The sequence below is a fragment of the Ambystoma mexicanum genome, chromosome 6p (assembly GCF_040938575.1).
Source record: "Ambystoma mexicanum isolate Mex_15411 chromosome 6p, UKY_AmexF1_1, whole genome shotgun sequence".
NCBI lineage: Eukaryota > Metazoa > Chordata > Amphibia > Caudata > Ambystomatidae > Ambystoma > Ambystoma mexicanum.
In genome coordinates this window covers 1,134,741,539-1,134,754,700 of record NC_090935.1, presented here as the reverse complement: position 1 = coordinate 1,134,754,700, position 13,162 = coordinate 1,134,741,539, and the positions used below count along the sequence as shown (strand labels likewise).

Below are 13,162 nucleotides of genomic sequence, written 5' to 3'. Positions count from 1 at the left end.
TTGCAAGCCGTCAAGCAAGCAGTACACCCTGTACCTAACGACACACTAATAGAGCAGAAATTTGACAACAGGTTGCCTTTTACTCCAGACAATTAACCAAAGAAGCAAATGGAGATGCTAAATAACACAAATCTACACTGCCAAAACACAAATACAAAAGGGTGAAAACCACAATCCCTAACGCTACAAGCTCCCATTGCCTGATACTAGAAAGCATAGAATCTTCCGACGACTTAATCTTAAATCGTCACAATGTGCTATGGTTGTGTCACCTGATTCCCAGCTTAAGAGCGAACAAATCTGAAGATCTGAAAATTGTGGAATTCCTTAATGAAAGGAAAAATGGTGCAGTGATTCTACACTTACAGTCCAAGCTCATAGCCGATGTGCTGCTTGATGCCGGACCGGTGCTGATATCTTTGGGGTGCGACATAGCCAAAGCAGATGGAGGCATCGGGCTTAAATCTCCTAAAGATGGGGCCTGCAGCAGAACAGCTGCAGAGACGACTCAGGTCCTCGTGTCTGAAAGTCATCCCAATTTGGACTCTTCGGAGTCTTTCCACATGGGTGAACTGATGAGGCTAACAGTCAATGGAATGGTGAGCCGACCTACTATGCTAGACGACGCAAAGACTAAAGACAATGCGACCTACAAAGCCGACGATTGGTCCTGGCTGGCTGCAACTCTATATATGGAACCGAAGAAGTAATGCCAGGCACCGGTGGCCGGGGGGGGAACAGCGTCTGTACTATGGGCTCTTGCAACACCAGAGGCTTTACGCATTTGTTCGAAACAGCGTGGGCCAAAGACCTTGACCTCTTGTGTTTACAAGAAACTTGGCTAAGCGAAAGTCCGCTTTTAGAAGGGTTCGAACTAGTAATTGGCTGCTTTATCGCTGAATTAAAGGGCAGACCTATGGCAGGCCTTCTCTTGGCTGTAAAAAAAGCATCTGGATTCCGGATCTTGAATTCCTGCAACCTATCACCATTTATTCAGGTCTCTACCATTAGTGTCCCACACAAAGGCAACAGCAAGGGCACACTCCTACACATTATCAACTTATATTGGAATCATCTGTCCAACGATGCGATGGCTTTTATCGATCAGTTAACAGCGGTGATCGATGAACTACTCGTAAAGTAGCAGCTGCTGGACCTAATCATATGTGGAGACCTAAACATTGTCTGTATTCCAAACTCAGAATTAATGGATGGTAAGAATAGGGGCGTGAATAAACAGGAACAGACAGTGTCCCAATGGTGTTTGGAAATGGAACTTCGTTGGCTGACGATGTTAAATGGCAACACGGCATTTGTTAGGGAGAATTCTCTGTTTAGGCTGAATTTCCTAACCTAGTGAGTCCCCCAGCAGCTTTGCTGGATTTTTGGGGTTTATTTTTTTCTCCTGCCAAGAGTGAGACTCTTTTACCCTCACTCTTGGACATGATTTGAGTGTGTTTCTTTGAATCTAGATGTGTTTAATGGGCTATGGGGTCTTTTACTCCATAGGGTTTCATGTGTTTTTGTGATGTGTGTTACACAGCACCCTCCGTGCAGTAACAGGGATGTCATAGTGACCCCCCCCAGTATAGACTCCATACCCTGGGACTGACTACTGTCTCCCAGGGCATGTAAAGTCACCATTGACTTTACTAGTCTTAAATTCTGAACAGAACCAGTACAAACCATCATATTGTGGACGTACTGGCTAAGGCAATTCGATTGCCCCAGGGTCTGTTAGTCGAGGGGGCACATCTCCGTCCCCCCTGATCGAGTTTTGGCTGGTGGCAGTGGATACTACTTTTTATATTCAACCGCAAATATTTTCCTATGGGATTTCCCATTGTTTTAGGCTACTATCTTTATTTAATTATTTACGGTAGCCTCGAACATATCGCCGGTTTATTTAATTAATATTAATTCTCCGGTTGGTATTTTTTGCCAAAACTTGATTCTAAAATGGCGTTTGTGTTCTCTTCTGTGACTCCAACCAAAGTCAAGCCCTTTGTTCCACTTTTTGGCGGGCTTCTCCACAGAAGCCCTCCAAAGTGGTGCCACTATGTCTGGGGTACTTAGGAGGGGTGGAGGGGAATTTAGGCACCCTGGACTGAGTTGCCTAGGCAACTCAAGTCGCACTCCGTCCTGATTGCCCCAAGTGGTGAGCCGGCCGGCTCACCACTTAGCATGTTTGAGTGACAGCTAGGCTGAGTGAATGGGGGTTTGCTGCATAAAAGCAGGGCTTTGGGGACTGGAACTTCAGAAGTTGCCACAGGACCTAAGAATCCGACGAGGGAGAAGCTGAGCCGACCTGCCACGACCGGTGGAGCCCTGCTGGACCGTCTCACCACTTTTTCCCAACGACAGAGGAGATCTCCCGCCAGAGAGTCTTCTTCCTTTGACTGGTGGGGATAACCAGTTTCACCGTCTTCTCTTTCCCGATGTATCTCGTGGCCACCTTGCCCGTGCTAAGCACCCCGGCAACCGGGATACCACGTTTTACCACGACCGTGAGACAAAGGTACCACCTTTAACCGGAAAACTCCGCGGCTGGTTTCTGCCCTGGCAGTGCAATGACCTTCATCTTTCCTCCAAGTCGAGATCTTCTCTTCCCCTGGACGACGACGCAACTTGCACCCACTACCAGGAACAACTGCCACCGCTGGAGGATCCTTCCCACTTAAGGTACCGTGTCCCGCCTGGCTTCCCTTGCAACCGACTGTACGGGGTAGATTTAGCCCCCGGCTTTCGAACCTGGGTTAGCCTGGGACACCCTGGCTAAACTTTTCTAAGCCTCTCTAAACTCTTTTCTGAACCCTCTGCAAGACTTGCTAAGCCTAGTGTAACTGTGTGATCTTGGGCGCATTCGTGATCTGCTCTCTCTAAGAGTGGGCCCAGCCTTTGGACTTTGGCTCAACAGTGACTTTTTGCTCTCTGCCTTGCTAACAGTGTTCTGGAATCATAGAGTGGTGTACCTCTTCATATCCTGTCTTTTTTCCCTCCCTTTTTCACAAACTTATTAGAGTGCAATCTAGTTAAGCGCTCACCTCTGTATGAAAATAAGTGGTGTCTTACTGTGATTTTCTAATAGGGAAAAAGGGGTGTATATATCATAATAGTAACTGTGTTTAGAATATTTTACAATAAGAGTGCTGGAGTGTTTCATCTGTGTGTTTTTAAATAAATAATTATATACTTTGATACCTAAAGTTCTGGTCAGTGTGTGTTTGTATTAATGTATCTGAGTGCCTTTTGAGTATACTTTGCATACTGCCGAACTCTTCTTGAGGGAAGTCTGACTGCTCAGCCACAGCTACCAGGTAAATCTGTGTGGTACAGACTGCTACCAAGTGGGTTTACTGCTAACACCTGTAGTCTTAAATCTCTTGCAGTGGTCCCTAAGGGAACTGCACAGGTTTCTGCCTAACAGCATGCGACATCCCGGCTCGCCCTACGTGGAGACGACTTGACCAAAAATCGGTCCTCGACTACATATTCGTATCGGAAAACATTCATAAGAGGTCGATGAAACTAGAAGTAATTAAAATGAACCACAGTGATCACGACATGGTACAACTCTCAATCGATTACCATACCCCCTGTGACCAAGCGTTTTGGCCGTTTGCGGTGAGCACGGGTTCTAGTAGGATCCGTCTAAATCTCTTGGACGCAGAAGTATCTGCCATCACAATCAACTTCCAGCAAAAATCAGAGTCCTTGGAATACCAACATCTCTTGTCCAAATTGGAAGAACACAAACACATCTTGAAACACGTTGAGTTTCGCCCAAAACACAAATTTGACGTGATTGTTCAACGGAAAAGATCCATGCAACAAGAAATAAGGAAACTAAAAGGGCCAAACAATGAATCTACGCGTGAGAGCAAAAGGGTGATCAAACAAAAATACAAGAATTGGCTCAACACACACCCAGCCACTATGCTGCAAAATGATTCAGAAAACATGATGTTAAAAATGGCTGGTAAAAATTCAGCCGACTACTGGAGGTTGATAAACAACAGCCTGGCACCACAACACGCTTTACAGGCCAACGCAGTCACAGAAGCAGAATGGGCCGAATTCTACACAAATCTGTTTTGTAGAGACGCACTAACTACAGCCTGGGAATCCACAGTGGTAAACCAATGGGACTTTGTGTTTGAGCGAGATGACATATTACACGCAATCAAAAACGTGTGTGAATCCAGAGCTTCTGGGCCCGATGGATTAACGAACTATACGATCAAGCGTAATCCAGAATTATGGACAGGCTTCTGTGTAACCCTATTTGACAGTCGTTAAGAGTCAATCTACCCCTAAGTCATGGAAGAGCGGTGTGGTGGTCCCAATCTTTAAAAAGGGGGACTGAACCAACCCAAAAAACTATAGACCTATAGCGCTCCTCGACGTCTTGGGGAAGATCTATGCTACTCTTCAACAAAAACACTTAAACTGGGCTAAAGAATCCAACCACGTAGACCCTAGACAAGCTGGGTTTGTAAAAGGGGTTGGATGCGGTCTACATTTGCCATTACTGAACTTACTAAAGATGGAAGAAATTAGATCAAATTCCAAAATCTATCTGGCCCTGATAGACCTGTCACACGCGTTTGACAGCATAAATAGAGTTGATATGGAAAAAACTGACCAGATGGAACTGTCCTCCCAGTATAGTGGACGCAATTCGTGAACTACACACTGACACTTCCATCAAGATCCGACTGGACGCGAAAGGCACGCTGTCTGCCCCAATCAGTACACATAAGGGTGTGAAACAAGGCTGTCCCTTGGCAGCCATCATCTTCAATCTGTTCATATCCGATGTAAACGAGGCATTTAAGGGCGCAGCCACGTTTCCTCCAAAAATTCACGGCTCGCCCATAGACTACTTGGTTTACGCTGATGACCTTTCTCCTGATAGACTTGACTCCCATAGGACTTCAGCGCAAACTGAACCTCCTTGGCGCCTATATAACAACAAACAAATGTGAAATTCAAATTTTTGAGAAATTATCAGGAATCAGTGGATGAAGAAAGAAGTTCAGTTGGTGCCTTGCTGAAGACCAGCTGCAGATTGTAAAAAAACACCACATATCTAGGTATGAGGATCAGCACCAGTAGAAACGATGCTCCATGGGCTGAAGTTGCTAAAAGTAAGTGCCGACATCTGACATGCCAAGCTTCCCTGATCAATAAAACATTAGGGAAATTTTCACTAAAACCAATCATGTTTATCCAGCAAAAAGTCGTTCCAGCCCTAATCTACGGTGGTAAAAATGCCTTCGGATGCACAAGCGACCTGTGGAACTCACTCGAAAATATATTCTGGATACGAGTGTTACAGCTTCCTAAGGGCACTTCAACTGCCTGTCTACGATACAAATTGGGCCTCCATTCAACTCATGCAAGAGTCACATGTAACTTATTGAGCTTGTTTCGAAAAACGATGTTGAGGGTTTGTGGCCCAGGTTCAAATACTGCACAAGCCTGATACAAAGTGCACACTATCCTCTCCAAATGGAATCTCCTTTGTCAAGACCTATTAAGACTACGACATCACTCTTCTGACGCTAACAGAAAATCCAGATCTGACAAAGAAGATTTGGAGATTAGACTGGATTAACACCTGTGACTTAAGATCCAAATCAAAACTGATGTACGAGGTCCTAGGAGAAGCAAAAGTTTATTGTCAGCGACACACCTATTTAACTCGCCTTCCGGATGAACATGCAAGATCACTGTACATGCGTTTTAGGCTAAATATATTGGCAACGAAAGAACGATTGGGTACTTGGTCTAAGCACGCCGAACTCGACCTTATGTGCAGATTTTTGCAGCAAGGACAAGGAGACCTTAAAACATCAGATGATGACTTGCCAGGCATTCCAGCAACAAAGAGGAATCAATTTAGGGCCAGTGATCAATGATCATCAAACTGAGTGCTGAAGAATGGTGGAAAGCACTCTTTGATGGGTCCAACAGATCAGTTCTATTTGCACTAATAAACTTCCTTCGAATGCTAAAAGTCCACTTGGATGAGCAGAAAGTAAATTTAGGGTCCAAGTAAAACTAGAGAAATCTGCTGTACGAGTTTATCGGACCTATTGACTGATTACTATGTGTTAACTGTGGACTTATGATTTGACAATGTGAAGAGGATGGAGGGAGGGAAAATGCTGTTTTGTTTTTCTTTTTAAAGGTTTGAATAAACTAATAAAAAAAAAATAAAAAAAGAATTAAAAAAAGTAACAAAGGCTGCTACTCTCCCTATTTCCTAATCCCCAATAAGGACGGATGATTGAGACCCATCTAAGACTTGAGATGCTTGAAGTTCCTCAGGAAGGACAGGTTCAAGATGGTTCCCCCTTTCTCAGATCCTTCAGGTCTTCCAGATTCAGGATTAGATGGTGCCCTTGGACCTTCAGGATGTTTAATTTCATGTGCCTATCCATCACAAGCACAGAGTACCTGAGGTTCGCAGTTGGCTGTTCTCATTATCAGTTTCAGGCTGAGGGTTTTCACCAAGTGGATGGTGGTCGTGGCAGCGAGTCTCAGGAAAGGGGGGATTCACGTCTACCCCTACCTGGATGATTGGCTGATCAGGGTCTGTTCTCCTAAACAAGCCCTGGAACATCTCAGCGTAACCTGCCACTCTCTCCAGACTGGGCTTCTCGTTCAATTACAATATGTCCCACATACCACCATCTCAAGGATTCCAGTTCATCAGAGCAGTCCTCATTGCATCCTTGGGAAAAGCCTTGCCACCCGAGGTGAGAGCTCAACACATTATGTAGATGGTCACCAAATTCCAGAGTGCCCAGTGTCTTCCGGCCTTTGACTTTTTGAGGTTGCTTTGCCTCATTGCATCCTGCATTGTCCTGGTGCCAGAGGCTCGCCTGAGAATGAGATCCCTCCAATGGGCTCTCAGGACATAGTGGTCTCAATTCTCAGGTAAGATGTCAGACCTGCTTCAGGTTCCAAAAAGGGTCGCACAGGATCTCCTGTGGTGGGTCTGCACGGACAATATTCTGAAGGGACAAACTTTTTGGCAACCGTGGCGGAAGATAACAGTAGTTACGCACACCCCATTGACTGGGTGGGGAGCCCACGCCAACGATCTAACAGTGAGCGGTCGTTGTTCTCCATCGGAGTCCAAACTACAGATCAATCTTTTGGAGCTGAGGGCAATCAAACTCTCACTGAAGGCCTTCCTCCCCTCTGTACGGGGAATGAATGTCCAGATAATGACAGACAACACAGTGGCCATGTACTACCTCAACAAGAAAGGTGTAGGGGTCACTACCACTGAGCATAGAGGCAATGCAGCTCTGTTTCTTGGCGTTTCAAGAAGGAGTCTCCCTATCAGCAGTTCACTTAGCTGGAGAGGAGAACACAGCGATGGATGCTCTGAGCAGGCAGAGCAGTGTCTCCCATCTGTGGGAACTAGCTCAGGACGTCCTTCAAGAGATCTTTGACCCTTTGGGGAACCACTCAACTGGATCTGTTCGCAACCATTGTCAACAGGAAGTGCAAACTGTTCTGCTCCAGGGAATTTACTCCAAGGGCAGCTCTAGGGGACGCATTCGTAGTGTACTGGGAGTTTCCACTTCTATATGCGTTTCCTCCAGTCCCCGTCATTCCTCAAGTCATGAGGAGGTTGAGAAAGTTTGGGAAATCCATGATCCTAATTGTTTGGGTTTGGGCCAGGAGGATGTGGTACCCTGTCCTTCTGGACATGTCCATCTGCCCTCCGATGCGTCTTCCACAAAGAGAGGACCTTCTCTCGCGAGAGGAAGGTCGGGTTCTCCATCCAGAGGCCAAGACACTCAACCTTCAGGCATGGTTTCTGAGAAGTTGAGATATAAGTATTTGCACATCCCGGATGATGTAATGGAGATTTTGCTTTCAGCCAGAAGGCCAGCAAAGAAAACCTTGTACCGCTGCCGTTAGGACAAAATTCTGCAGCTGGTGCAGGGAAAAGAATGTATATCATTTTCAGTGCAATACACCTATGGTGGTGTCTTTCTTATTACACCTGGCAAATCTGGGGCTCCAGATTAGAACCATCAAAAGGTATTTGGCTGTGTTTTCGATCTTTAAGCGCACGTCGGAAGAAGTGTCACATTTCAAAATGCGATTGGGTATACAATTTCTAAACTGGCTCACAAATGATCTGAATCTTGTATTAAAATTGCTTATGTGCACTCCATTTGAACCGCTCCACCCGTGTCCATTGTGACTACTAACTTTTAAGACCATCTTATTTGTCACTTTAACATCCGCCCGCAGTGTGAGTGAGTTAGAGGCCGTATCTAGTAAACCACAATTTACAACCTTCTACAGGGACAAAGTTGTTCTAAGGGTTAAGCCTACATTTCTTCCAAAAATAGTCAGATTTTCACATCCCTCAGAAGATGGTTTTACCAACATTTTATCCGCCTCTGCATACTGGCAAGGAGGAGGAGAGGCTACTCGGGCTAGATCAAAAAAGGACACTTAGTTTTTACATTTCACGTATAGCTAAATTACATCAAGATGACACTCTTTGTGGGCTACACTGGACACCATTTGGGACTGGCGGTCACAAAGCAAACATTATCCAGATGGATAATACTAGGCATTATGGAATGCTACAGACTTGCAGGAAAAGATCCCCCAGAAGGCCTGAGGGCTCACTCCACAAGGGGCATGACTACACCTTCTGCTTTGCAAAGAGGGGTGCCAATATTTGTGTGGCAGCCACCTGATCTCCTATTTACACATTCACAAAACATTACTGCCTGGATTTGCCTTCCGGCCAGGAAGGAAGATTAGGAAAGGTGGTTGTACATTCTGTCCATGACAAATCTTGAGAATAAATCCCCAAAATTCGTATTCCTTCCTCCAAAACTGACACTGCTTTGGGAGTCTATCTAAAGATGAGAAATACGTGGGAGGACACAATCCATTTGAAGAACAAGGTACCCCTGGTAACTTTCTTTCGACTGGATGTTCCTCCCATGTATTCCACATAGCCCCTCACAGCCTACCCCAAAGTAGAATTTCTGTGCATTGCACCGTCCGCTCCTTCATTGTCTAATACTGTCAGGGGGCACACTAATGCCGGTAATTCTGGGAGAAGGCAATGTAAAACAAGAACTGAAGCTAACGGGCGCTGGGTGTGTTATATATTCCCGTGATGACGTCGACCTCGAGACTGTGGCCTTCGAGGGCCATCGAGTCACCCACATCGACGCACAGCACCCTCTGCCAGAATAAACATTCTGAAGCAGCTAAAGCTGGAAGAGAAGATATCTAAAGATGAGGAATACGTGGGAGGAACATCCAGTCCAAAGAACGTTACCAGGGTTAAGTAACTTGTTCTCTTCTTTATCCAAGCTTGTATCAGTATAAAGTTTCTGACAAAATAGACAAAATAAATGTAGCATTACTCTTGATTGGCAAGTATGAAAATAGTTTTAATTGTATGTTGTGTATCACTTCCTTTTTTGTTTCCCTTGTCAGGTACGAGGTTGCACCCAGGTCAGACAGTGAGGAGAGTGGCTCTGAATATGAAGAGGTTGGTTCTTATTTTTGTTTAGTCATTGATTCTTTCTGCTAACTTTTTAGATGTTGTCCAGTTATAAATCAACAAAGTGTTCACCTTGTCCAGAAAGGCTTGGCCGTCGCTCAAAAAACCTGTATCAGTCATTGTTTTTCTGAAGTGTTTTGGCAAGCTTTCAAACAAATCCACTTCCCTAAAGAGAACTCCAGTCTACTTCTGTTTTTTAAAGACTTATATATTTTTCCTGTGGCAACAAGTAAAGTGCATACACAAGAAGATATTACAAGATCTAAATTCAACCATTTGTTCACTACCTCTTGGTACTTGGATTAGGCAAAATCATTTTATCAAAATTAATCAACCCTCTGTCTTATACAGAGCATGTAAATTTTATCAGCGCCAGGCCCCGCCAGTGGAATCTCCATACTTTGTTCCGATCAATATGTGGTTTAAGGTGAATGATACATAGAATCTCTTTCCAGAACATGTGAATCATTTCTCCCTTCTCCCCACACCCCCTCCAGCCTATGGGCGAATGGGAAGGTTTCCTTTTGTGCAAACGTGATGGACACATTTACCATCTATAAAGGATATTAATGGTGCTTTCCCTATTGGAGATTCATTGGGAGGATTGAAGATCCCTTTTCCAAATCTTGCCACACGTCTGCTCGTAAACATTAGAAAGGATCACAACAATCTAACAGTTGATATTGCCTGGAGGATTCTACCTCTTTGTATTCTATCTTTCATAGTGTGTCCAAGAGCTGTAGGTGAGCGCAATCCTGCCTTTCAAACTACTGGAATTGTGATCAAGTGTCTAATTTGCATATAACAGAATCTCTCTTTTTCAAAGTTCTGAAACGTACTCTTGCGCCCTTTCAAAATTGAAGGGGGCCCCTGAGCTACAGAGCTGAAATCATTCAGACAGACCTCTTTCCCATTCAGAGAAAAATATTTCTTTCACAAGCCCGGGTTGCCCAGTTACCAGTAGATTGGGCCTGGACCAATCCCAACACATCCCCCAGTTATTTTTGCATTGTTTGCTAGGAAGGAGTGTATCCAGGTGGTTTGTGTTTGGCTTGTTGAAATATGGCAAATCCTGTAGAGCCGGTTGCTTGTGGATAGGTCCACATCTAGCAAGCAAGCAGGTTGATTATTTTCATTCCAGGAAAAAAATCTGAGAGAGTTGTGCCGCCAGAATGCACCTGTGAGGGTCAGGTCTCTATTATGACGATTTGTGAGGACTAACTTGTTAATCCTAGGTTTGTGACTGTCCCAGGTAAACTTTAGCATTTGTTTAATGAGCGCTGTGATTGGTTGGTCTGCAATTTTAACTGGCATGGGAGTGGCTATATAGAGCAGCCGAAGAATTATATTCATTTTTAATGCTGTAATTTGGCCATCTCCTGGTTTTCCCATTTAGCTAGATCCCCTTTAAGTTCTTTAAAGAGGGTGGGGGAGTTGCACTGGTAAAGCGACTACTGAAAGGGCATGATTTTGATACCCAAATAATACAATTCTCCTTTCTTCCTTTGGAACAGCTAGTTTTCTTTTAGCAACTCCAGGTTACTTGGGGATTCAGAGATATTCAATCCCATAGATTTAGTGTGATTAATGAAGGCTCCGAGTTCTTCAAGCAACTCAGGAAGAGATGTGATGGTATTAGTCATATAGGACGTCGTCCAAGTAAAGAGTGTCTTTTGGAATGTAAAAGTATTCGCCTGATTAAGGGTTCTATTATTGGGGCTAAAATCAGTTGGGAAATGAGACAACCTTGACTGGTCCTTCGGGAGATGTGGATCTCTGGGGAATGAAACCAATGAACTCATATTCTTGTCCATGGGATTTTAAAGTTTGTCATAGCCTAGGTTAAAAATATGTCCAAGATGGTGGCCTGAGTGGACGCAAAGAGACAAGCTCCCGACACAAAGGTAAGGCCTGCAATGGAAAATAAGTGAAAAACATTGGCAGCTACCATAGGCAAGGCAAAGAGAAGGAGATGGGCTGAAGCAGAAAACTGCATTTCTGAGGGAAGGCCGCGAGGCGGCAGTGACGTCAGGTTGAAGGGAAGGGGCCACAGGGGGAGAGGCCTCCATGGGGACCACAGCGTGCAGCCCGGAAAAGCAGTCCGGTAGTTTGCGAGAACCAGGGAAACGAGGGAAGCTGAAGAGGCAGCAAGTGACCCAAAAGGGTGAGGCACCTGGTCGCTGGGGCGGGTGGGGCTTCCCCACGAGGACCGATATGGCGGATTGGAAGTCCAGGAGAGGTGTGAGAATGTTGGGAGTGCAGAGTCAGAAGTGAGATGGAACCCAGACAAGGAGGAGGAGCGAATAGCTGCCGAGGTAGACTGCCCAGACTGGTGTATGTGTGTTGAGGGGTCAAAATGCGAGACGGACACAAAGGTATAGTTTTGTCCATGTTTGCCATTTTGTTGAAATAAAAGAAGTGAGATAAACACCTATCTTTCCCTGTCCTAACGAGAGTATCCCTACCTAGCAAACTAAAGAAAGATAACAATGTCCAATAGTTTCTGATCTTCACTCTTAAACATAAAACACAAATATACAAGGAATAGTTTTCTTCAATTCAACAAAACCATCCAAAAATCCAAACTTGGATGTTTTAGAAGTACTACTTGTGACCATGGTTGGAATCCTTTCCCCTGGATGAATTCAGGAGTTACCTTAAACAAGTTCTGATTCAACAGAAATCTGTTCAAGTGAACACAAAATGTATTTTCCATCCGTTGCGTCGTTCCACTTGATAAAGCAAATGTCTTCTCTACAAACCATTGAAAAACCAAAGCAATATTTCTCTTCCACAATATCCATCTTGATAAGCCAACTGTTTCTTTCACAAAATACCAGTTCACAAACCAAGGCAATTGTTTTCTCCACACAATGTCTTTCTCAGCCTTCAAAGTAAATCTTAGCACACCACAATGATTCTTACAATGAAAATGCTTTGTCAGGATAGCACACCCACCACTGTTGGTGATGTAGCAGTTTGTCAAAAGAACATAACTCTTAATGTGTCTTCTTGGACACCTTTTTACCACAACCACATCTATTAACTATTTCTCTCCTGGTCTACTCGCCTGCCAGGACCAACTCTAAAAGGTCCCTTTTCTGGTTCACTCTCCTGTCAGGAAGAACACTCCTACCACTACAGTTGGTTTCTTTAGTAGCAGTACGTGTTACAGGTTTCCCCAATTTGACTTCTCATAAATGGGAAATTGGGCCCTTTTGCCTTCTTATATTTTACCAATATGGGGTTTTAGTTAGGCCTTCAGTTATTTGTTTTTGACTACCCTCCATCTGCTATTCTGCTGCCGGGCTCCCCATGGCTTATTTCAGTGGCGCCAAAACATAGAGCGGTCCGGTGCCCTACAGTCCTTCTGAGGCTCTCCTGTTACTGTTGCCGGCTTCACTGTCCTTCTTGGGTACTGCGTGGTACAGCAGCTCTTCTCTGCAGTGTCTCTGGTACCTCACTGGTTCTCGTGCCGTCTGTGTGTCTCTCTTCGGGCCTTGGCTGATCTCCCGATTTCTCAGTTTCCTCGTGGACACGTCTCTGCGTTTCCTCCCCGTGATGAATAAATGTCTGGATCACCAGTGATGATTC

General features: G+C 44.8%; 1 protein-coding gene across 2 annotated transcripts in view; it reads left to right on the top strand.

Moving 5' to 3' along the window:
• The window catches only part of SMARCA2 (SWI/SNF related BAF chromatin remodeling complex subunit ATPase 2), a 3,136,185-nt gene that overhangs the window by 914,213 nt on the left and 2,208,810 nt on the right, over nt 1-13,162 (top strand). For both annotated transcript variants that reach the window (XM_069625745.1, XM_069625746.1), the window contains exon 13: nt 9,502-9,556. In XM_069625745.1, coding sequence (XP_069481846.1) covers nt 9,502-9,556 — 55 coding nt within the window. The remainder of the gene's footprint in view (nt 1-9,501; nt 9,557-13,162) is intronic.